We start from the raw sequence: 24,832 nt of genomic DNA on the forward strand, positions 1-24,832 counted from the left end.
TGCCAAATTGGCTAGTAGGAGTGACTGTTACACGCCACTGCTGAAATACACCCGCATTTGGCAGGTTGGAGGGTGTTAACGTCAAGCCCTGGTCATTTCCATTGGTTTGGTTATTTCTTAGTATTGATAACTTGAAATAGGTAGCTTTGACTAGTATGTTTCGACGGTTGAATGTAATCTAGACAGCATTTTTGGGCATCATATTTGGGAATGCGAATTTGATGCCAAGTGGTGTCTAGGTAGGCAGCTCACTAGGTTTTAAATAATAACAGAAATTCTTATATATATACATATATACTGTCTTCTTTATACATACATGTTTTGTCTTTGGTGTAAAATTTCAATATATCAGTGACTTATAGATTTATAGTATAATGTATCATAGAGAAATCTGGGCATAAAAGGAATGATGTACTGGTAAGTGTCATTAGGTGCATCATGGGAGATCAGTACCAGGCTGTTCTGGCTCTGTTGTTCTAGTAGCCGAGTGTTTTCCTTCTCCAGCTGCTTCAGGTCCAGCATGGGCAGCCGTACTCCATCCTCTAAACACTTCTCCACCTTCTCTTGTAGGCTACAAAAAGATGTTTTACAGTACTCTATCATTCAGTGAGTAAAACGAAATAAGCCAGAGAGAAATCTCGACAGCTCCTTATTATACATCAACGCTGCTGTGGCCTCCAATTTGATGATTGGCCTGATTTCCTCCCCATGTTTACATGTTTTAATAAGAGTACACATCACTTTGATCTTCAGCTCACTTAACAAGGATTGAGCACTGTATATAAAAAGTGGCTTTCAGACAGAAACCAAATCAAAAGCAATCCTTCTGGCTGTGAGGTCGTCTCAATAGAGCGAGCGAGTAAGTGCAGTACCTTTGAACAGCAGCCACAAGCTCTTTCTCCCGCTTGGATTGGGTCTCGATGAGAGCCTCTTTCTCCGGCAGCACGGCTCGGTTCTCCTCCAGGGTTTTCTCCAGATGGGCTACGGTGTCCTCCAACGCCTGCTTCTTCCCCTGCACTTCCTGCAACTGAGTAACGGACGGAGATGAATACAGTAATGCTACTGCACATACATTTTTTTGTCTTGCTTTCCAGTAAATTGATGTTTAAATATGTACCATCACTAAATCAAGGTCAATTTAATTGAGAACAAACATTTTGTAAGACACAAGTTCATTATTAGAATTAGTAATTTAATATTTATTAATAATTTTATTTTGTTTATGGATTTATTTTTCTTATCCAACTGACAATAAGTTTATTTTTTATTTTTTTATAAAACTTACAAATTTTGTGAGATTGATGCTTAAAACAAGACCAAAGTGGGTCCCACTTTATATTAAGTGGCTTTAAGTACTATAACTTACATTATTATACTTATTCCTAAATCAAATAAATGTTAGATTAGATTTTTTTTTTAAACGTTTTTTTTTTTTTGTTATTTCTTAGTTTTGATAACTTCACTCAGTTAAATCTAATATTGCCCAGAACTTTTTTTTAAATAAGATCAAATAAAATGTATAAATTCAAGAGTTTTGTCTTTTTTAACAAATGTATCTTTTTTATTCTGATCTTTTTTACTAAAAGACTGAATATATTGATTGGTAAAATGATTTTTGCAGTCAACTGTATTGCATTTAATCCAATATCAAAGAAAATGTCTGGCTCAAAGTGACAGACGCCTCAAACTGTGCTAAAGTGCAAAGCAGGTAAGAAAAATATGACTCCAAACATTTGTTGGACTGTCAGATAATAGTATTAATCCTCTTACGGTTGTGCATACTAGTAAACTGCACAAAATAATGATTTAATAACCCACAAGTAAGATTATTCCCAAACATAATGAAGAGCGCCTGCTGTCACATTAGCAGCTGTTTGTGCAGATCTATTAGCAGAACGCCGTGGGGACTGGCACTGCTATGTTGGTTTAGGAGACGTTAATTATGCCCTCATTAACTGAACCAAGAACACTTAAGATTTCTGAGGCTGACAATCAGATTTAAAGTTGGATAAGTTTGTGACCAACTTGGAAAAGGTGTCATCTGAGGTGTTGGAATTGTAATCAGAAAAAAATAGTAGTAAATAGGGCTAGGTTAAAAAATAATGATTTCTCGGTTTGAATTTATATGATATCGATAACGATATCGATTCTTAAATCACAAGAATGGATCTTTTAGTCCGCTGTTTTCAGTTGATGAATGAACAAAACTGAACTGATGATCTCTTCCGCTTTACAAGAAAGACCTCAATAAAACAACTTTAAAAATACAATGTGTCATCTAATATTACATTACCTCAGAAAAGCCATTCAATGTCCAAAAACAGATTAGTCAGCTAAAGAAAACTCTAGAGAGGAGGATTTTGATAAATATGTGCATTATACTGCATATCCATAGTATTTTTACTAACCTGTTCTTCAATATTTAATGTATGTTTAAAAAAATCCATCATGTTTTTTATGACAGCCACCATTTAAATATTTATATATAGAAAAAACGAGTAGAAACATGTCAATAAAAGGTTATTATAATATAAACCTCCTTATGTGTAATTTAAAAGTTAGTAGCCTGTACAAATCAGCTAATTTTAACCTTTAATATTACAGTAATGTACCAAATGTTCTTTTTTTAACAGCATTAGCTGAGATATTTTTTTTCCAAGTACTGTATCCCAATTAATCGATATCGAATCAAATTGAATCAAAGCTGGAATTGAATTGAATCGCAATCGAATCAAATGGTGAAATTTGTGTCAATACCCAGCGCTACTGGTAATGATTTTGGAGAAAGTAAAACACAATCACTAGTTTTTGCAGTTTAGGACTTTACAATAAAGATGGAGAACGGCCCGTACCTGCTGAGCCTGTGCCTGGACCTCGTCCAGCGAGGGTAGGTCTGCCAGGTACTTCTCCAGCGTCTCGATGCGCTGCTGCTTCTCCTGATTCTGCTCCTGTTCACGCTGGCATTTCTTCTTCAGACTGCTGATGTAACGGTCACGTGTTTTCATCTGATCGGAAGCACAAAGCATCTTTGTTCAGCTTCAGTAGGGCATGTGAAACAATAGGTCTTATTTAGTAAGTGTCCGCACGCACTAATTTGAGCGTGAAATCTGTGTTCAGCAACAACTGAAACCACACGTATGCAAAAAATCACATATTCTGAATGGCCGTCCGAAAATAATTTTATCTAGAGATATTTCCTCTTAAATTGATTTAATCAAAAACAGTGAAAGACTAAGAAAAGCTGTGTTATAATTCGAGCTGTGAGGTTCCTCTGCATAAAGACGGAGATACATCTGATCAGTAATACATGCAATTATTAGTGAATGAGACCCAAAAATTTCAAACATTTTGGTACCACAGACCTTTAGGACCATTCACATGGCTTGAATTAGAAGTTCTAACCTTCTCCTCCAGTTTCTTGATGTCTTCGGTGTATTTCTGTGTATTTTGTTTGAGAAATTCGCTGAGGTGGATGACCTCCAGCTCTGCCGAAGCTAATTTACGCCCCAGCTCTCCGTTCTCACAGCACAGTGGGCTCAGTCGCTCGGGCAACTGAGACTTCGGACTCTGGCCGGATACTGGACTGTCATATGGAGAATCCTAAAAAGGTGGAAAGAAGTACTTTTTTTTACTGCCATTATACAAGTATTTTCTCTTATTTAATTCATTTTAATGAGACATACCTTGGGCTTGAGCATATACGAGTCATCATAGCGCCCCCTCTGGTTGTGAAGGACTTGTTGCGCCCTTATCTCGTTTTCCCTGATCCTGGCATGAAGCTGAAGGATTTGCTGCTTTTGCCTAGAATTCACAAATCAGTAAGACACTCAGTATTCACTTAGTAAGTTTCACAGTCTATTGCACAGCTCTGCTTCAAAGCACTTCTTTGGGGTACCATGCGAAGAAGTTGTTTTAAAAACAAGCACGCTGAAAAATTCCTTTTGAGAGTGAAGGACATGCTTGCTGGAGGCAGTCGCTGTGATGTGGCAGGCACAACTGCTTTCATAAGAATGTTTTTACACTTGTAATGACACTTTAAAGTGTGCTTGGTTTGGACGTTTTCTGCCCTTGAGCAAAATAAGAGAGAGCGTGTGGTTAAACATTCCTAAATCAAGTTCAGCATAGTAAATACCAGCAAAATCAGTGAACTGATCGCAACATCATCTTGTGGTACATCCTTTTTTATCCTTTACAATATTTAAAATTGTAGATGAGCGATATATAAATGGACAGCAAAACTGGATTTAGAAGCCTGACAAAAAGGAGACTGATGCCCAGCTAAAAGCGTGCTGGTTTCCTCATGTGTAATTGTTGGCAGGGATATGCAGTGTGTTTGTGTGTGAGCAGACTGAACAGTGGCGTCTGCTCTGTGGCATGTGTGGCACTGCTCCGTCTGTCAGAGCTCACCTAAAAGCAAAGCAACACTATGGGTGACGGCATGATGCTATAATTACAACCGGCTCAAGGTCACAGAAGTCACTACAGGGTCACAGTCCGGAGCACAGCCGACGTTGTGTTAAATTAATGAAATGCTATTAATGAAACATCTGCCCCTTCCCCAGAAACATGAGCTAATGACAAAGCTACACACAAAAATGAATGAATCCATTAGTTTATTTACGTGCGAGGTCAGGAAAGGTCTTGTTTTGACAGCAGTTGCATGACATTTCTTGGAAAGGTTGAGTCATTTTTTAGTTGCATCAGACGGACACCTTTTGCCGTTGCATCATGTATCATTGTGTTTGCAGCATCTTGCACAATAATCATTGCTTTATTGAAGCATAAGTGGATTATATTGACAAACAACCGGGAATAAGTTGCTAATTTTTTCATTCTTGACTCGAAGATCTGGCCCAATTTAAACCCTGATTTCAATAATGTAATACTTTTTGTAGTGTCTATTTGATACTTTTCTCATTTAACACAATAATGAAATGACCCCTTTTGGGGGTAATTTCTCAGCCAAATTTGATGTGTGATTAATTTGCCATTAATTAATCACCACATTGTGTAATTAATTATGAATAGCTTGACAGCCCTAATAATATGATATACACGCCCTGATAAATAGTTTTCATTCTTTGTTTATGACTTCATAAGCACTTAAAAAGTGTCTTTGTTTACTCACCGGTCAATCTCCAGTTCCCTCTGCCTCAGGAGTCCCTCCTTAATCTTTACCAGGGTATTGACAGGGAGAGAAGTTCCACTCAGCATCTGCACAAAACAATAATTATAGCATTAGAACTCCTCATTTGGTAAACACGCAGGGTCAGGCTAGCGTGTACTTATGGTAAGCACACAGTAATTAGCATACTCTGTCATCATAATCACCATCGGCAACAAACTGCCACCGAAGCCATGCAGCATTGCAGTGAAGAACTCCGGGGGGTTTGTAAAGGTCTCCTCTAGCCTGGAGGATGACAGCGAGTCTTTGCACTACTGAATCTAATTATGAATTTGGTTTTAACTTTACTTGGTTTTTCCAAGGAGGCGCATGACTGGAAGTATGTGATTTGAATGGCAAATAAATGTAATAAAATATATATATTTATTTCGAATTTATATTCATTGGTTTATAATCAATTTATAATAATAAATTATATATCTGCAATTATATAGATATTTATATAATATATACATTATATTTACATTTACATTTAGTCATTTAGCAGACGCTTTTATCCAAAGCGACTTACAACTGAGGACTACAGCAAGCGAGTCATCGTGAAGAGGCAAAAATAACGCAAGAAGTGCTCAAAATACCAAGTTCAGGCATTGCTCAGAGTAGCATAAGCCAAACATAATATTTACATAATATTGTTATATTATATTTTATGTTAATATATATATATATATATATATACACACATATATATAAAATAAAATAAAATTTATTATATTAACATAATTGATATAATTATTTGTACTTTTTCAATGGCTGTCAATAGAGAACGATGCTTTTTGCTCTTGTAATGGTGTAGTTCAGTAACCTGCCAGCAGGGGCTAACTGATCATAACAGTGTCCCCAAATAAAACAAGTTCATCTCGGATCTGATGTTATAGTCCAGGCCTGATTTCTAGAATTCCCTTGAAAGGTGATGAAAAACAACAGGCACACACCAAACATATAGTTTCCCCATAGCCCTTAAGTCAGTATGTACAGCATCTTCAGCGGCGCATGTTTGAGTGAAGGGTGACAGCTCATAAAGCCGCTAAATGGGAGCACTGCAAATGGCCCCATGAGGCGCTGAAAGGACCCTGCTGAAGAGGTCACTGATAAGGTCACGTCTCATGCTTTACTCAAAACATACAGCAGACTTGGAAGGATGACTCTAAACTCAACACAGCTTGAGGGAATTCTGTTGAGACTTATAATGAATATATGGGACATTGGGGTAAGAAATATCAGCCCCTTTATGTGAAACTGCTCAGTTTCTAGAGCTTTCTAAATATTTCTAAAAACGATTTAAAAAACATTGGTAGCACTTTACAACAAGGTCTAATTTGTTAGCATTAGTTAATGTAGTAACTAACATTAACTAATAATGAGAAACTAATCTTTGTTAAAATTAGTTGAACAAACAATGAACAGTTGTATTTTTATTATGTTAGTTCACAGTGCATTAACTAGAGATTACAACAACTTTTGATTTTAATGTTTTAGTAACTGATGAAATTAACATCAACTAAGATTTATAAATGCTGTAGAAGAATTGTTCATTCTTAGTCCATGTTAACTAAAGTACTTAACTAATGTTAAAGTTTAATGTTAAAAAACCTAATTGTAAATTGTTACCAAATTATGATATGATTATAAAACATACCTAAAATATAAATAATATAAATAATAATACAATTATAAAATATAAACAAATAATAACAGTATTTTTATTTAATATATTTCATATTTAAAAATGTATACAAATAAAAAATAATACATTAAAATAAAATATTTTTCAGAAAATATTTTAAATCACTACTTTATTAATATACCACAGGATTCAATTGAATTAACAAATGTGTACAATATTAGAAATATTTTCAAATGAATTAAATAATTTACAATAATTTTTTAATTAAATGCATGGGTTTCTTCCGGGTGCTCTAAAGACATGCAATATAGGTAAATTGGACAAAGTAAATTGGCTGTAGTGAGTGTGAGTGTAAGTGTGTGTGTGTGTGTGTGTGTGTGTGTGTCCTAGCACAGAGTTAGTACATTCTCATTCTGACGACCCCTGGCAAAAAGGGAGCAAGCCGAAAGAAAGAGAGAGAGAGATTTGTTTTCATTTATTAAATACAATCATTAATAATTTAACAATTATTAATTTATTTTCTTCATTACATCATTACATTCTGTACATCTTTACTGAATCTCTGTAATCGGAACAGCCGTAAAGAATCAAAATAACTCTTAGGTGTCCTGCACTTGTGGGTTATGGATATGTGGGATACTTGTGGAATATGGTACATTTTATCCATGAGACCAATGACCACCGTCCACTGGACTACATATTCAACTGATGTGGTTGCGCAGGAGCAACCGCAGACAACCAGCGATCAGATGTATTAACCTCATTTACATCAACTGTTTAAAATAGTCCATGTTGTTTCCCTGACCAAACTCTGCAGACTTGACCAGCTGCCAGGCTCACAAATGCCAACCCTATAAATGCGGCACATATCAGTGGCACACTCGAGCAAACATGCCTTTATTTGCCTCTGGAGAGATTTTAGTCCCCGCAGCAAACCGAGTGGTGATAAGAAGCAGGTGCCACTTTCATTGCCAGGCCTCCCTCACCTCTTCACATAGCTGGGGATATTTTTAACAGTCAGCGTGTGGTAAACAAAACAAACTGGCTCAAATCTCCACAGTATGTGAGCTCAGAGCACCAAGCTCTCGTAAATGTGAGCTGCGCAGGAGGAGTCCATAACCAGTTGGGTGGTTGGCAGCAGCAACAACAAACCGGCTGGGAAGCAGATGACAGGGAATGGATAAGGGGAAGTTGAGGAGGCAGTTCCCTCTATTCGCTCTTAAAAGATTACTTCACACAAAAATGTAAACAAGAACAACTTTTTGTCTCTTTCTACATGAAAAGGGTGCACAAGCACCATAAAAAGTATAGTAAAAGAGTTGATACGACTTGTGCATTATGTTTATGTGAAAAAAAGACAGAAATTTAAGTTGTTATTGACTTAAAATCCTTTGTTCCTTCGTGAATGAATCATTTAGAGTTCTCAACCAGGGGGCCTCAGTAGTCTTAAAATAATTTAAATTGGGTTAAATACAAAAATCTTTATTTTAATAAAAGTCATTAAACACTAAACATAAAGATTAAACAACTGATATCTAATTTATTCACTTTTATGACAACAGAAGTACTGAGGTAAATAACAGTCTCCATATGACGGCCCCTTGGAGTCCAAAAGGTTGAGAACAACTGATTTAGAGTGGTTTTGTGAATCCAATCAACAGATTCATTAAAAATATGAATCTAAAAAGAATGATTCTTTCAAAAAAATTGGACAGTTACTTGTAATGTTCTTGAAAGGAGATTAGGGCGAATTACATGATTTTCAGTCACTGAAGACTTTGATTTCAACATGTTTTTCATACATAATGATCATATGGTGCACAAGTTGTATAGACTATTTTTATGATGCTTCAGCATACTTTATTGAAGCTTGAAAAATATAAATCCAGCACACTACTCAAGTTTGCATAATCACAAAATCTTTTAATGGTAAACCAACATTCGACCTTCCACAGGCTTTTTATTAATTTCATCCAACCTACGATCGATTATAAAAACGAATATGAAAGCAATCTGACCACTCTAACAGGGCAATATCTGATGGTTATAAAAACTCCTTAGACATTGATACTCTCATTATGTTTAATAGTATTATTGGCTTCCTGTGAGGTGGAAGCAGCTCAACCATTGCACCGAAGGAAAGCCAGCAGTCATGTGACGTCTCCAATCTCATGCATCTGGCCACCCGGCTTTATGTTGAAGAGTGGAGAGCATGTAGGCCAGGCATAGCTGTCATTCCCCACCAGCTTGTCTCTTCGGGAGGTGTTGTTACCACATGCCAAAAGTACCATGCCATTCCTATCAAGACCAGGACTTTAGATACTATATTGACCCTAGCCTTGTAAATCTGTCATAAATGCAGACTGTTATAGGTCTGCACTGATTTATGGCATCAAAACCTGTCTGTTTTTATGATAAATGTTCCTTAAAAACATGCATCAGCCCAAAGAACGCCTGTCCTCTTGGTAAGTGGGCATCTAATGGGAATAAACGTCTGTGTTTACCCTAATTTTATGCCATTACATAAACTAAAAGCTTTATGAGTCAGGAGTTTGTTTAAACTTGTTCCTCCACCTGCTCCTCAAAGTTCCTGACAGCAGTGTTGTGTTCGTCTCTTTCCAGGACACGGCCGATTAAACCGTCGGAGACAGGAACAGCTGCTTGAGGAACGAACCTCATTTATTAAAGTAGATGGAGGCCAGAAAATGCTAAATGCTGTTTCTTTAATTAAACTCCCTTAGGTTCTTGTTCCCCTCGAGTCAGCAACTTTGAATAGGTCTTCATTTGACAATGGAGAAACCTCCTCTGCATATTCTATTGATAACTACTAAACATTTACTCTATGAAAAAGATCCATAAACACCCCATACAATCACTTGACCAGTGCAGATGAATTCTAATAGTATAGAATTCTAAATGCAATTGTATACTATTCTGTAAAAAAAAAAAAAGTGTAATTATATGATTTATTATAAAAAAAATAGATTATAAAAATAATATAAATCAAGCCATATAAAACATTATAAATGATGACTCAAGTAAGCACTAGATGGTAGCAAAGATAATCTGAATGTAAAAGCAGGCAGAAATGAGCAATCAAATATCTAATATTGGCTGACATTGATCCTGATAAATAAACAATATTGGCTGATAACCAATACCAATATATTGTGTATATGCATAAATATAATCTTAAAAATGAAATCTAAACATTGACAATTAACTTAAAAACATGTAAATGTATTTATTTATGAGTAGCATAGAGATGAACTCAAAGCAAACAGACATGGACAAACAGCTAGAAAAAAGATTTAATAAGGCCTTTAAAATTGCTTCATTTTTAAAGAGTGCTATAAATATTTAATTGTTTGGTAGCCATTAGAAAGAGCGGTTCTTTCGCAGAGGACTGATACTCTTGGTGAACAGAATAAAAGTCAAATCCACTCTCTCAAACATACCAAAGGGCACAGGAAAGGTCTGATGGCTTTCGGCTACAGCACTTGAACAGTTTCACTCTGCCACATTGCACAGCTAATCTGGTGCCAATTCCCTGAACTCTATCACACCCTGCCACTGCGCTCTCTCGAAGGCCCTCCAGACAGCCGTCCATCAACCTCTTGGCATGCTTGGGCAACACAGGGGAGACACGCTGGCTCCTTTTGAAGTGACGGTACTCAGAATTGGCAATGAAGGAAGTGCTGTGGCCATTTGCGATGCAGTGGGGAGTTTAGTTGTGTGTTATATGAGAATCACCTATCGGTGTTAAGCACATGTAGGTGATCTCTTAAAGTGTTTGCTTTAAGCTATTCTAGATCCAAAATACTCGATGCATAAAAACAAAGCAAAAGATAAAACTGAATATACTGTGTCCCAGAAAATTATTTGGACACTTAAGCAACATTTAAAAATGCATTGCATTAGATTTGGCAACAAAATATCAAACCTAGTTATATTTTTTTCAAACAAGATTTTTCTTTAGGTGTTAAAAATTAAGACTTGAAAAGTATTTGGACACTTAGGCTAATATTTGTATTTTATTTTTTACCAGGAGGGTCCCATTGAGATACAATATCTCTTCTACCATGGAGTCCTGTTAAAATATTGTTCAAAATTCAAAGTAAAAAAAAATACATATATAACTTGGTTTGATATTTTGCTGCCAAATCTAAAGGTGTGTGCACACTACAAGCGACTTTGTCGCTGCAGGTCGCCAGTGGCTGGCGGTGAGGTCGCTAGTGGGCGTTCCCGCTACTGGTTGCCTGGTAATGTTTGTGAGTGACATTCACAGATGTTTCTCCATGTTGTAGACAACAAATCCGTTTTCTTGCCAGCCACTACAAACAAACATTTTGGAACGAAAATTCTAAATATAAATGGAATCAGTATAACATGCATAATATTAAAGATGAACGAGAAACTGTGAGTGCTTTTTGCCATAGCGGCTATTTAACTGCAACAAACGGGCAAATACCGTCTATATGGGTCCACGAAACCAGTCCGGCTCTGAGTCAGTACTGTGAACACCACTGTATGCACACGGAGATTTATCACAACTTATAGGACAGTTTCTGCCTGCTAAAATTAGCTTCTCGTTCAACTTGCCTCTGTCAGAGAGTGACGGCTGATCATGCGCGCTCCACTGACTTCACTCCTATTGGTTGTCGCTCCCGAAAGTCGCTCTTCATTTGCATAAAGTTAAACAGATCTCAACTTTGTCGCGTCGCCAGACACGCCCCATCAGGTCGCCAACGGCCGCGATCGCGCGTGTCGCCGGAAAACGCCCGCTCCCCATTGAAATGAATGGTAACGTGTCGCTTTGTCGCTTGTAGTGTGCACGCACCTTAAAGGGTTAGTTCACCCAAAAATAAAAATAACGTCATTAATGACTCACCCTCATGTCGTTCTAAGCCCGTAAGACCTCCGTTCATCTTCGGAACACAGTTTAAGATATTTTAGATTTAGTCTGAGAGCTTTCTGTCCCTCCATTGAAACTGTATATACAGTATACTGGCCATGTCCATAAAGGTAATAAAAAGATCATCAAAGTAGTCCATGTGACATCAGTGGGTTAGTTAGAATTTTTTGAAGCATCGAAAATACTTTTTGGTCCAAAAATTAAACAAAATAAGACTTTATTCCGCATTGTATTCTCTCCCGGGTCTGTTGTGAATCTGCGTTCAGGACTCCGCAGTGACGCTGCTGACGGAAGACGCTGATGACGTGTTATCTGGTGCGCCCGAGCTTCGTTTACAGTCTGAGGGAGACGCACGCTATATTCAAGCTATTCTACATTGTTTGCGTGGATATCATTTTTTTAATGGTGCGTAAATGTGCATGTCGCGGATGAGACACTTTTACAGCGTGCGTTTCCCTCAGACTGTAAACGAAGCTCGGGCGCACCAGAAATACACGTCATCAGCGTCTTACGCCATCAGCGTAACTGTGAAGGATTGACAACAGACAAGGGAGAGAATACAATGCTGAATAAAGTCTTATTTTGTGTTATTTTTGGACCAAAAAGTATTTTCGATGCTTCAAAAACTTCTAACTAACCCACTGATGTCACATGGACTACTTTGATGATCTTTTTATTACCTTTATGGACATGGCCAGTAGACTGTATATACAGTTTCAATGGAGGGACAGAAAGCTCTCGGACTAAATCTAAAATATCTTAAACTGTGTTCCGAAGATGAACGGAGGTCTTACGGGCTTAGAACGACATGAGGGTGAGTCATTAATGACATTATTTTCATTTTTGGGTGAACTAACCCTTTAATGCATTGCATTTTTAAATGTCGCTTAAGTGTCCAAATAATTTTCTGGGACAGTATATTCAGTTTTATCTTTTGCTTTGTTTAAAAAAACAAAAAACATTTGGACACTTTAACATAGTGTGTGAACTTGAGGAGAAATGACTTCAAATCGCTGTTGCACCAGTTAATTAAAAGTATGTATAAAAGCTCTCGTTTACAGATGCCACTGGTGTGTAATGCAATTGCAATGACATTCAGACATTAAGTGTCACTTGAGTGTCCAAATACCTTTTGGGGTCACTGTATACACACACACATACACACACATTGTCATAGCCCAAAGGCACCTCTGTGTTGTGTGGCCTGGTGACAGCTGTTGGATCCAGGGAGCGGGTGTGCTAAAGCTGAACAATGAGTTGAGACATGGATGTATTGCACCTAACAAGCAAACTTTCCAGCACTGGCCAGAGGGCATGGCACAGGCGAATGGACAATGTGTATGCATGCGCATGGCAACCAGGCATTAACACGCCATAAACACTCTGTAAACGAGGTACGGGAGAGCAAGGTCAACAGAGGACTGACCTCCTCCATTTTAATGAGCTTGTCCATAAAGAACAGCATGTATACCGAGCCAAACAGCACACTCGATGTCCTGTTGCATTGACATTATGGTAGTGAGAACAACTAGTATGCTAACTAATGAACATTCAAAAAGAACTGAGATGATTTAAAGGAGTTGAGAAAAAAAATCTGTGAAAAAGACTAGTACACGATAAAAAAAGTATGTTTTACAAGAAAATACTTTTAAATGTATTACTTGCCTGTATAACTGTGAAATTCACTAGCAATTTCTAAAAGAAAATGTTTCTATACCAATTTTTGTAGTGTGTGAAATTACATGCAATTGCTTTATGCTTGTTTAGTCCTGGTTTACAAGCATAGCCATGGTGTTCACCAGTAATATTTGATGAAGCTAGTTGTCCATGGGAGACCAAAAGCTGGTGGAAACACTTATCATTGTTAAACAACACAACCTTCAAGTGCACCTAGTGTGCATTTGTGATTTTTAGACATTTTATTGGTTTTGGTCAAGTGGTGTTCATCCAGACCTCGCCAAAAAAACAGTTTCGCATTGGCCGGAGACTACACTGAAATTGGATGCCATCGTAATTACTTTTCCATTCCTCATGTCCTCTTCAATCTCTTAAAGCTTCTCTGTCTATAGCGAACAGAGCTCCTTATAAGGAAGAGAACTTTGGGATGTTTTTATCTCAAAATAGAACTCAAACAATGAGGGGAAAAAAAGCAAAAATATGCAAGAAAGTTCCCAGTGCCCCCTGAGGATGCTCCTAAACCATAGGTTGAAGATGTTTATAGTCTATTAGGATCTCGCAGACAATCTTCTCAATAAAAGCGGTCATTTAGAGCACATGCTGTTCTGGCAGCAACATCAAGAGAATATCTGTATTAATCCACCAACTGGAATCTCCGGTGAGACTGAGAGCTGCTGGATACGGTTACAGAGTAAATTCCACGAGGGCTGAACAGTTCAGAGTAAAGAACACATGCAAATGCAAGAAAAACGATATATTAGGCACAATTATGTGCAATTAAATGGCCGTTTATTTGCACACAACTGGGAAACTGTGCTGTGAACCTGATATGCACATGCAGTAGGAGTCAGATATGTCGACACCTTAATCGAAGTCCACAGTTTTTGTCATTTGATGATAAATGTAGGCAGTGCCCATTATACACAGCCAACCTGTGCTTGAGAGATGCACATGAGAAAAGCAATAATCATTTTTAATACTAAAAACATATTTGCAGGTCAAAGTTAAAGGGCTAGTTCACCGAAAATGATTTTTTATTATTATTAATTACTCAACCTCATGTCATTCCATATCCATAAAGCCTTTTATTCTTCTTCAAAACTCAAATGAAGATATCTTAAATGAAATCTGATATTTCTATTCCTCCACTGACAGTCCACGCAACTATTGACAGCTACGCAACTACCTCTTTACCACTTCCGTTTAGCACAGATGTGTGGGTTGATGAATATATGTAATAATTCTTATAATTCTATATGTAAATAAAAGTTTAAATTAAATCTGTTCATCATATAAAGCGATCAAGTTTCTTCAGAAAATTTGTATTAAACAGCTCGATTGAATTAGTTTTACGATCTCTTTATGAACTTTTTGAAGCGTCAAAGTGATAGTTGCATAGCTGTCTATTTAGGGACAGAACTCTCTCAGACTTCATTAAAATATCTTCATTTGTGTTTCGAAGATGAACAAAAGTCTCTAGGGTTTGGAACAACATGAGGGTGAGTAAATGATGATCATTTTTGGGTGAACTAACCCTTAAACATTCTACATTATTTTGCCCATTCAAAGTTATCCAAGTATAATTAATTCAATAAAATATATATCATTAATTTTAGACCTGGAGGAATTTGCTTAACTTTAATTTTGCATGCAATGTAAAATTTCACCAGCAAAAAAATAAAATAATAATACTCTAGTCTACTCTATCAACTAGAAAACACATACATTCATAAATAATTTATTTTATACATGGATACATTTGCTTTAAATAATATTGGCTGCAATGAAAAAACAACAACAAAAAAACACCAGTAATAAAATAAATAATAAAATTGAATAAAAAATAAATCAAGATAATAATACTAATACTCTTTCATTTAGTAGTGACAGTGATTCTAAATGCAGGACATATAAATACTATCCATTACAACCTTGGCTTTTTTTATGTGAGGATAAAAGCTTGTAAAAAGCTTCCCCCAAAAAAACAGTGGGAAAGAATGAGATAGCTCAGACCCCTCCTACGCATCTCTTCACTTTCCTCTCTCCTCTATACTCCACCCCTTCACTTTTTATGCCATAAACTTTCGAGCTCCACATTGCTGCCACAGACCCTCCTTTCCTCTAAAAGAAAACCAGAGCAACGGGATTGAACCCCAATACTGTTCATCTACAGATTTAGGTAGGTAACCTTTTCTTATAAACCTTGCATATCAGTTTAAGGATGGACCACATTAGTCATCTAACAGTCCACGATCAGTTTATCTAGATTTAGTTTTTGACTATTATCACATTTGGCTATTGTGTCTATCACTGTTTCACCAAATGCATCCAAGTTCTTTTACATTGCAGAAAAAAATAGAAACGCATCTGATTTGGGTCAAGCGAATCCAAAACCAGCCTAAATTCACAGTGCTTTCCTAAATTTGATTTGTTGACAATCTTAAAAATGTAAGTTTTTCAAACCCCATAGATGGGTCTTTTTCGAGATTGAACAGCGACATGCATACGCATTTTCATAAATAAGAATACAGCAAATATCCAAGATATTATGATAAATTGTCGGAGGGTTATTCATCAGTTTTATATTCTTACACAGCAGTGGCAGAGATTAATCAGAGTTTTGATGTTTGGGTCTGTCCTCTGGTCTGTGCGCTCACGATAAACAGCGAGCCAGACACATTCTTCTCCGAACACAAATCGGGGAGACGTGACCAAGACTGACTCTGACCTACACACACCACCTCCACAGGGAGATCTGACAACCCTTCATTTCAGCACAAATGAGCTCGCTGCATTCACTGCGGCCCTGCAGAGTAGGAAAGGTTAACTGCGTACAGAAGCCTGTTAAAGCAGGAATCACGCCACAGGTTGCACACATCCATATGTGGCGTCTGCACAGGCCTGAGGCAAATATTGAAGCGATAAAGATTTATATACATCAATGTATTTGTAGCATCTGGTTTATTACACCACAAACACATTTTCACCTCAATTTTTTTTTTTTTTTTTTTACATTGATTCTATTTCCTAATTTAAATTATATGAAATATAATACACAATTTTATATATCACCAAACAGTATATACTTTTTTTGGTAACACTTCACAATAAGGTTTCGATTTAATGCAAGTCAATGTATTAACAAATAATAACAATGAACAGTACATTTTCTACAGTATTTATTAATTAATTAATTAGTAAATGTTGAAATTAACATTAAGATTATTAAACACTTACACTTTAGAAGTATTTTTCATCGAGTTAGTTCACGTTAACTACCGGTAATGTAAATAATTGGAATCTTATTGTCAAGTGTTATATATTTTTTATATAATTTATTTTATAAATGTGTATATATATATATATAGATATATATATATGCCACAACAGATTCTTAATTTGATATTATATATAAAACTGCTATGTTATATAAATTACATAATATATGTGTGTGTATGTGTGTGTGTGTGTGTGTGTGTGTGTGTGTGTGTGTGTTTTAGTGATTAGCAATTTCTGGAAAGATGTTGTGACTTAAACATTTGTGCATTGAACGCTATATATAGTGCAGTACATTCATGATAATTCAAACAAGTCATCACATTTGTTGCATCACATTATCATAACTGTATTGCGAATGAAACTGCAGCAAAAGTGAAAGAAAATTTCGGTGAGAGAATGAATCTGTGGTATCATTTGCTTCACTTTTGTCCAGTACTGCATTTATAAAAACACTAGTTTCATTAGTTTTTTTTTAATATATATGTTTTTATCATGTATTATTTCTTTATTAAACTGTATAAAATTATATCAATACTGTATCAGAAAGATCTAAATTTTTAAAGAAATATAGTGGCAAAAAAACAATGAAATATCAATATACAACTGTATAGGCACAACCCATAGTGTGCATGGCCAAAAATGTCTGTCCTAATGCCAGTTCAACAGGCACTGTCCTACCTGTGAAGAGTCATGTCCTCAGAGGCATCACCAAGCCACAAAAAATCCCTCTGCATTGCTCTGCGATGCCATCATGGAAAGTTCAGCATTGAGGCCAACTGAATGCACTCGCTTGGCCTTAAGTGGACTTATTTGTGCAAGGAAGTTGCCAGGAGAGAGTAAAAAATATATGCACGTAAACATCCTCCAGCTTGGGAAATCTCCAGGCCAGCTTTTCAGATGATTTCCTTTTTTGGTGCGATTCTCTTATTTTTTGCTCAACTTGTTTTCTCTTTTTCACAACTTTCTTGGCAGTGTCTGTGCATTTTAATGCTGATGAGTTGGCGTTTTTTTGCCAAAGGATGGCTTGAGAGAGTTGATACAAATCTGCTCTGAATAACCATATGAGGAAGGGTATCTTAAGCATATGACCTGCTCGATACCCTCCCAAGGAGATTGTTAATGATCTTATCATTCCCAGTGGTGATGGGGGACATGACTCTTGACTAGCTAACTAGGGCGATGGAATGCTGGTGTCCTGTAGTGCTGACAAACATCTCTCGCAAGCCCGTCGTCACCAGCAGCATGTTTATCTCCTCCGTGAATGAATGAACTGCTCAACTCCAGGCTTCACTGTCAGTCACTCGTCTACTTAAGCTCTTTCTACAGTGACACTGGCCAGCTGGATGCAAACAACACTATGAAAACAATCGGTGAGGAATAGGTGAAAATGAGATGAGACCCAACATACTTCTATCTTACAAAGCATTGTTTCACTTGCGTCACATTAGATTAGTGCAAGTAAAATACACAAACAAAACCCTCAAATTATCAACATTTCAAACTATTTTCCTACCAATTTTTAAGTGTTTTCTTCAGGTACTCGACAAAAATGGCCAACTAAGTAAGGTTGTGCAAGATGACATTTTAAATATTGTCTTGTTGGTGGTCTCTAAGAAGCTCTGTATATAGGGTTCCTAAACTTTCTGACCAACAAACTTCTATAATTTATTATTTTTCAGTCATTTATTAAAATTAAGGATTTTAAAAATATATTTTATATAAATAACACTAAAAAGTTGCAAAGCAATTATTAGTCAACTAAATACTTTAGAACTGAGATTTTTTTAAAAAGAAAACAGGAATTGTCAACTTTTTCCATGACCTTTTAGGATTTTATCAATTCAATCCATTTATTCCAATTTAAAAAATGCTATTTATTTTTATTTATTTGATTTAATAAAACACTTTAAAAGAAGTGTTTACTTAGGCCGTTTTTGGCTTCACTAGATGCATTCCTTAGGGGACATTTACATGAGATGGATTCTTGTGTTAAAATATGTTAATTTGACTTTACATTTAAATAAACTGCAATGCTCATGGTGTGAGGTGTTCAGAACAGCACAAATGAACTAAATTGAACAGCTAAAGTACAGCAAAAAAGCATGCTAACTCAAGCAGCTGTTAAAAATATTAAAAGAGTAAGAAGAGAGGTACATTGATTGTGTTCCTGACAGGAAGCCTCTGCTGAAGATTTCAAAACCATCTTAAACAACATAAATTGTGGAAATGGAGTTACATGTTGAACATGCGCGCTCTAATCAAGGCCTGTTTCATGTCTTTACAAGTTGTTGCAAAGGAACTGGTTTCTGTCAAGTAAGACTAGCTGCTCAGTGTGAAAACAAGCAAATCTTACACTTCCCAAAAACACTATCCTCCATATAACTGTTTCCCATTAGTCTAAAGTAGTCACAGCCTACATATCCAACAACAAAAACAACATCCCAGGCTTTCAAAACCCTCTTGGTGATAAGTGAGAGTCAGGCTCCTGAGGGATGATTTCAGTGGAATATTGTGACCACAAAAGGTCATTCCTAAGAATAACCTTAATGCAGCAGATAACGCAATGCAGCGGCCAATGAACACACAGGCCACAGGTGCTTCATGTCCATGATGTTACTCCGGATACGATGCTGCCGAATGCATCTGTAAGACAGAACTCCCTACAGATTCGAGAAGACAGAAATGAGCAGCAGTCTGAAAGAAAGAGATAAGCTTGCCAAAGACGAGAGCTCCGCTGATACACAGAGATTTATAATCAAGGCCACTTTATCTTTCGCCGAAAACAGGGTTTCATCTAATCTTTCCGGAGGCGAAGTGCTAAATCCTGATTTAGGCTGTTTTGTACACATGTAAAATAACCAATATAAAACATCTTTCTGAAGCCACCTCTTTTTATTCACTCAGAGCCAAGACGGGATAATGAAAAGAAATAAGCTCACTCCTACACAGTTATATAAAGACACAATATGTGCTGCTGAAGTCTCATCTTGGAAGTATTCAATAATAATAAAGTTAATGACATTGCACTTGATGTATAATAGAACAAGGCTTTGTAAAAGTACATCTTTTGGTGGAAATGCAAGAGTAAGACTGAAAAATCCACTCTGAACGAAGAATCTAGTGGAACCGAGACCCCTGTGGTTTTAATTTTAGAAACCAGTCAAGCATCTTCCTTTTAGGTGACATATCTGAAAATGAAACTGTTCAGGGCATAGGAATGCTCTATTTGAGACTAAAAGCAATTTCATTTGACTTGCATCAGTTGCAAATTGATTGAACACTATGAAGAGTCAGTGACCTTTCACCTTCCACTGATCTTTCAAAGCGCAGCCGATGAGTACTGGACAATTCACACGATTTTTTTTTCTTTTTGAATCAATAAAATGAATTTATTCAAAAAAGGAAACATCAAGTTGAAATCAAACACATCATAATAAGACAGTGAAGAAATGTATAATGTTGCAAAAAGACTATTTCACATAAACACTGTTCTTTTGAGCTTTCTACTTTCAATGTTGAACTTTCTATCAATCTTTAAAAAAAAAAATATGCCAGTCTCCACACAAAAAATAAGCAGGACAAACTGTTGCACGAAATGTTTCTTGAACAGCAAATCAACATATTAGAATGATTTCCCGAAAAACATACTGAGAACTGGAATAAATTACTTTTTAATTTTTTTTACAGTATTACTGTTTTGTGTTTTGATGCAGCCTTGGTGCATGAGCAAAAAACATAAAATATTGAAAATTACCAACCTCAAACTTTTGAAAGGTAGAGTATATAATGATTTTGTCTCACAACAATGCAACCAGAAATGCTTAAAAATAGTCATATTTCTATTTTTCATTTTAGACATAGCACCTTAGTTCAATTAATTAAAATCGCCCCAAGACTTAAAATTTCATGAACCCATGATCATTGAGTTCTCTCTTTCTTTCTGCAATGTATTAAAGCACTCAACATTTTTCTGTTCCCAATTCCTGTTTAAATACTGTACATGTTTAACACGGTATAACCTTTCTTGCAACTATACTAGATCGTAAAATCACTCTTCCGCAACATTTGTTATGTGAAAGTCAAAGTGGCCCGTTACATTCTTATCGAAGCCCGAATGCAAATCATGTGAAAGGACCTTTAAAGGGATAGTTCATCCAAAAAAGAAAACCCACCCTTCTGCAGAACACAAAAAAATAATATATGTTGAACATGTTTGTCTGTACAATAGGGTCCAATGTTATTTGGACCCCAACATTCTTCAAAATATCCTCATCTTGTGTTTTGCAGAATCATACAGGTTTAGTAAATGATAGCAGAACTTTGATTTTTGAACGAACTACCACTTTAAGAACATATTACAGTCCCGAAGTCTTCTGAAACATCTACCAGACCTGCACGTCACGTGTGAATATTGCATGCACATTCACTCTTTCATCTGTCTGCTCCCTCCCTTCAGCCTTGTGTCCACTGAAAACCAGATCACCACAGCAAGCAGCGCTTCTCCTCCCCAGCTTGCGGTACTGCCGTTCTTCCTTCCTCTCTCCCCTCTCTCTGCACTAATCCATCCCACCCAGCCCGCTTCGGCATGGACAAGGTGCAGCACATCACGCGGGCGGCCATTCGCCGGGCGTCCACCATGGAGGTTCCCCAGCAGGCCAAGCAAAACATGCAGGAGCTCTTCGTCAACTTCTGCCTCATCCTCATCTGCCTGCTGCTCATCTACATCATTGTCTTGCTAATGTGAGCGGGAGCTTTCCCTGTAGCCAATGAGGGCGAAGGACTGTACATAGGGGGCGGGGCCAATTGCGTTGAGGGGCGGAGGGTGTGGATGGGCGAAGCTATTTATTATTTTATAGCAGGTTTTGAGTAGTTGGGTTGTACATTGCATGATTATCAATGTCATTATAAATAGCAAATTCAGAATGACACGAGAACGACAATACTAGTGGTTGACCAATATGACCTTTTCAGTGGATGTTGGTAAACCAGTCAGCTGGTAAAATGCCAATATATTTGTGATAACATCTAACACAATTTAATTTAATTCCATTGCTGGCCAAATACTAAGTCAGCATCACGTGTATCCTTTCTTCTTTCATAATGCATTGTGCCATTGTGAAAAAACAACAACTCCAAGATGGTGGACGAGGCAAAATTAATAAGACTAATATAAATATTAAGTATAATTGAACAATTTCATTTAATATCAAAAAATACCAAGAGAAAATAGTAACATTACCTTTCAAAAGTTTGGTGTCAGTATTTTTTTTAATTAATAGTTTAATTCAAGGCACTCAATTTATCAAAAGTGACAGTAAAGATCTTTATAATGTTACCAAAAATACCACAAGAAAACAACAACAAATAAATGCTGTTCTTCTGAACTTTCTATTCATCAAACAAAAGAAAACCATGAAATATAGGGTTAGAAGTAGCACAACTTTTTTCAACATCGATAATAATAAAAAATGTGTTTTGAGCTGCAAATCATTCTGTATTTTTGATCAAACAAATGTGAGCATAAGCAACTTTAAAAAAAAAAAATCGTACAGACCCCAAACTTTTAGATGATAGTGTAAGTACAGTATATATAATCCGACTTAAACAGGATTGGAGCTCCATGCTGGGGCGGACTGAGGAACTGACCAGTCTTCGCTATGAACTTATGAAGCATGCAACTGTCTTTCCATGTCTTTGTCACTATCCCATCAGTGCATGTCACCTGCGGGCCTGAGTGATGTCATCTGAGTCACGTCTTCCGTTACACACTATGCCAAACTGAAAATCACTTGCTCAATAAACAAATGACATGATCACGTGTGTGCAATAAAAAGTGTGCTGCTTCTGTTTTTGACTGATACTCCCACTGTACTAATTTTGTTAAACTATCAAAATCAGTGTTTTAATGATCACAAAGTCACAGAAAGTTTGTTTGAATAAGACCTAATATATAAGAGAGCCAGTTATTGTCTGTTTCTATGACTGTCTTGTCAGCAAAGCTCATATCAGTCTGTCAATCATGTCTAGCTCTTTCTACGGCATATGAGAGACCAGCGGTGCGATGTAACCTGCTCGTCCTCCTGTTCACTGGCAAACAAGAAGATCTTCCACCTGGGGCCGAATACGCTTGGGCTACGCGGCACCACGGCTGAACCCGAACAACCCTGGAAATCTCCATCCCATCAGTATGGATCTGACCAATAACCGAGGACTAAACCTGCTGCTCAACTTCCTGCTTATTGTAGTGGCTCTACTGATCATGCTCATTCTTGTCAAGCTCATGTGACCCGAAAATGGCCCGAAACAAGAATAATCGGTATAAGAGACTCCCACTCACTCTACCTCCAAAACCCTTTTAAAAACACTGCAAACGATTTCAGACATTAGGCTGACTTCTATCTTTTTCTAAGTTAGACAAACCTTTGTATGATTGATAGGCAGAAAATGTTTCTGATTGGCTAGTTTTCCAAAGTGGGCTAATCCCCTTACTCTTTTTTTGGCTTTAACACATTTTCAGGACACATATTTCACTAATTTGAATCAGTCAGTAGGGACATTTTTTTGAGTCTGGCGTTAATTTTCTTTGCTTACAACACCTTTAACCTACAACACATGCTTTGCAAGAGCTTAATGGAGGGGTAGGCCTACAGTAAATTGATAAAAACGGATTACCACCGCATCACTCTCCAGAATCAAGTAAAGAAGAAAAAAAAGAAATCAAAATGGTTCAAAAATACTAGCCTGGGAAAACCCTGATAAACTTCCGGAAAATTTGAGATTTGCTCTGCAAGTCCATCTGGCCAAGAGCCCATTCAAGCCCATTTCCAATTTTTCCAAATCGAGGCACCAATCACAAACGCTGAGGTGGGCTTTACACGATGACGAACGCTCTGATTGGTTTTAGGTCTATCCAATTGCACCCAGAGGCATTTGAGCGACGTCCGTTGGTGACGCCCCTTTGGAAATGGGCTGTGAATGAACCTTCCCCAGACCCACTCTCAGTTACAACTGAGAAGAGTCTGGTGTCAACCAGGCTACAAAAATACTCCATTTTAGCTCAAATTCACTGAGGCTTTAAAACTGACAGGAAGTATAGGTGCATTGCTTCCAGTCTCACTGCGCCCTCTAGTGGTCGTTGCCTCTGACTGCTCACGAAGACAACAACATAACTAGGATTAAAAATGGGATTTACCTCAAAATGAGATTGTTTTTCTGTGAACAGCAGGTGTGGATTTAAGTACACGGCCAAATGAATTAAACTGAAAATATAGACAAGCTCTCAAATCACATGACACGGCATTGACACTATTCCTAAAAATACTACATGCATTTTTTTCTTGCTATAAAAGCTGTTGATACACACGTATTTCATAAATAGATAGTCATGTTTGTAATGAGAAAACACACTGGTTTGCATATAATATAAATCAAAGTTGCAACCTTTTTACATTATTTATACAATCACAATCACTGTGTTCTTGTGTTCTCTGTGTGAATATATTTATGAAGTAATGATATACATGTTCATAATGCAAGTCTTTGAGAAATAAGACTGAATGGAAGTAAATGCTGCAAATAAAACCGTTCCACTGATAACAAATGTTTTTGGTTTCTCTTTAGGCTGAATAAAACATTTTGAGCCTCAAGCAGAGAAATTCAAAGACATCCAATTGGAACAAACACTGGGTCTTTACTACTAAAAATAGACACCCGGCACAGGAGACCATAATCAACATGAAATCAAAAGTGACCTTATTTACTTTCTTAATGCACATTCCTGGTCATATTGTGTATGATTCAACAGTGCACATGATTTCAATCAAAGCCTTGTTCTGTTTTTGAAATTACTTTCCGTTTCGGCTGACGCCAGGAATCCATCAAACTTTTCACCCCTCCACTCCATCTACTATCTATATTCTGGTGTGCAAGACGCAGTTTTCAGAAAAACGCCGGATTTAAAAATGTTACTATGATTTCAAAGCATTATCTGAAAGTAAATTTCAATTCAAGTGCAATACACATTAAACTCTACTGACAGCATCTGAGGTATGAATTACCAGAATAATTCGAAATAATAATTTTTATTAATTGTAAATGTATATATTTTTTAAAATATAATTAAATATATACATATTTTTAAAATATCTAT

At 36.7% G+C, this 24,832-nt stretch overlaps 2 protein-coding genes across 3 annotated transcripts in view; one reads left to right on the forward strand and one right to left on the reverse strand.

Moving 5' to 3' along the window:
* The window catches only part of cep85l (centrosomal protein 85L), a 59,976-nt gene that overhangs the window by 6,057 nt on the left and 29,087 nt on the right, over nt 1–24,832 (reverse strand). Inside the window, exons 4-9 of the mRNA XM_079583642.1 lie at nt 5,129–5,214; nt 3,684–3,801; nt 3,403–3,600; nt 2,853–3,005; nt 873–1,027; nt 454–571 (exon numbers count right to left, since the gene is read on the reverse strand). Of these exons, the coding sequence (XP_079439768.1) occupies nt 454–571; nt 873–1,027; nt 2,853–3,005; nt 3,403–3,600; nt 3,684–3,801; nt 5,129–5,214 (828 nt within the window). The remainder of the gene's footprint in view (nt 1–453; nt 572–872; nt 1,028–2,852; nt 3,006–3,402; nt 3,601–3,683; nt 3,802–5,128; nt 5,215–24,832) is intronic.
* On the forward strand, nt 15,463–22,877 carry pln1 (phospholamban 1). Of its 2 annotated transcripts, none has more exons than XR_013794337.1 (2): nt 15,463–15,583; nt 22,711–22,847. XR_013794337.1 is itself a non-coding variant. In XM_079583646.1 (2 exons), the coding sequence occupies exons 1-2, from the start codon at nt 21,269–21,271 to the stop codon at nt 22,727–22,729; spliced, it is 174 nt and encodes a 57-aa protein (XP_079439772.1). In that variant the 5' UTR covers nt 21,140–21,268; the 3' UTR covers nt 22,730–22,877. The 2 variants fall into 2 exon arrangements, 1 of the variants encoding a protein (XP_079439772.1); XM_079583646.1 differs by lacking the exon at nt 15,463–15,583 and adding an exon at nt 21,140–21,423 and having other exon boundaries at nt 22,711–22,877.

Source organism: Phoxinus phoxinus (assembly GCF_949152265.1).
Source record: "Phoxinus phoxinus genome assembly, chromosome: 16".
NCBI classification, from domain to species: Eukaryota; Metazoa; Chordata; class Actinopteri; order Cypriniformes; family Leuciscidae; genus Phoxinus; species Phoxinus phoxinus.

Excerpts from the sequence above, each read along its gene's own strand:
- pln1 (XM_079583646.1), top strand. The coding sequence starts at position 21,269 with ATGGACAAGGTGCAGCACATCACGCGGGCGGCCATTCGCCGGGCGTCC.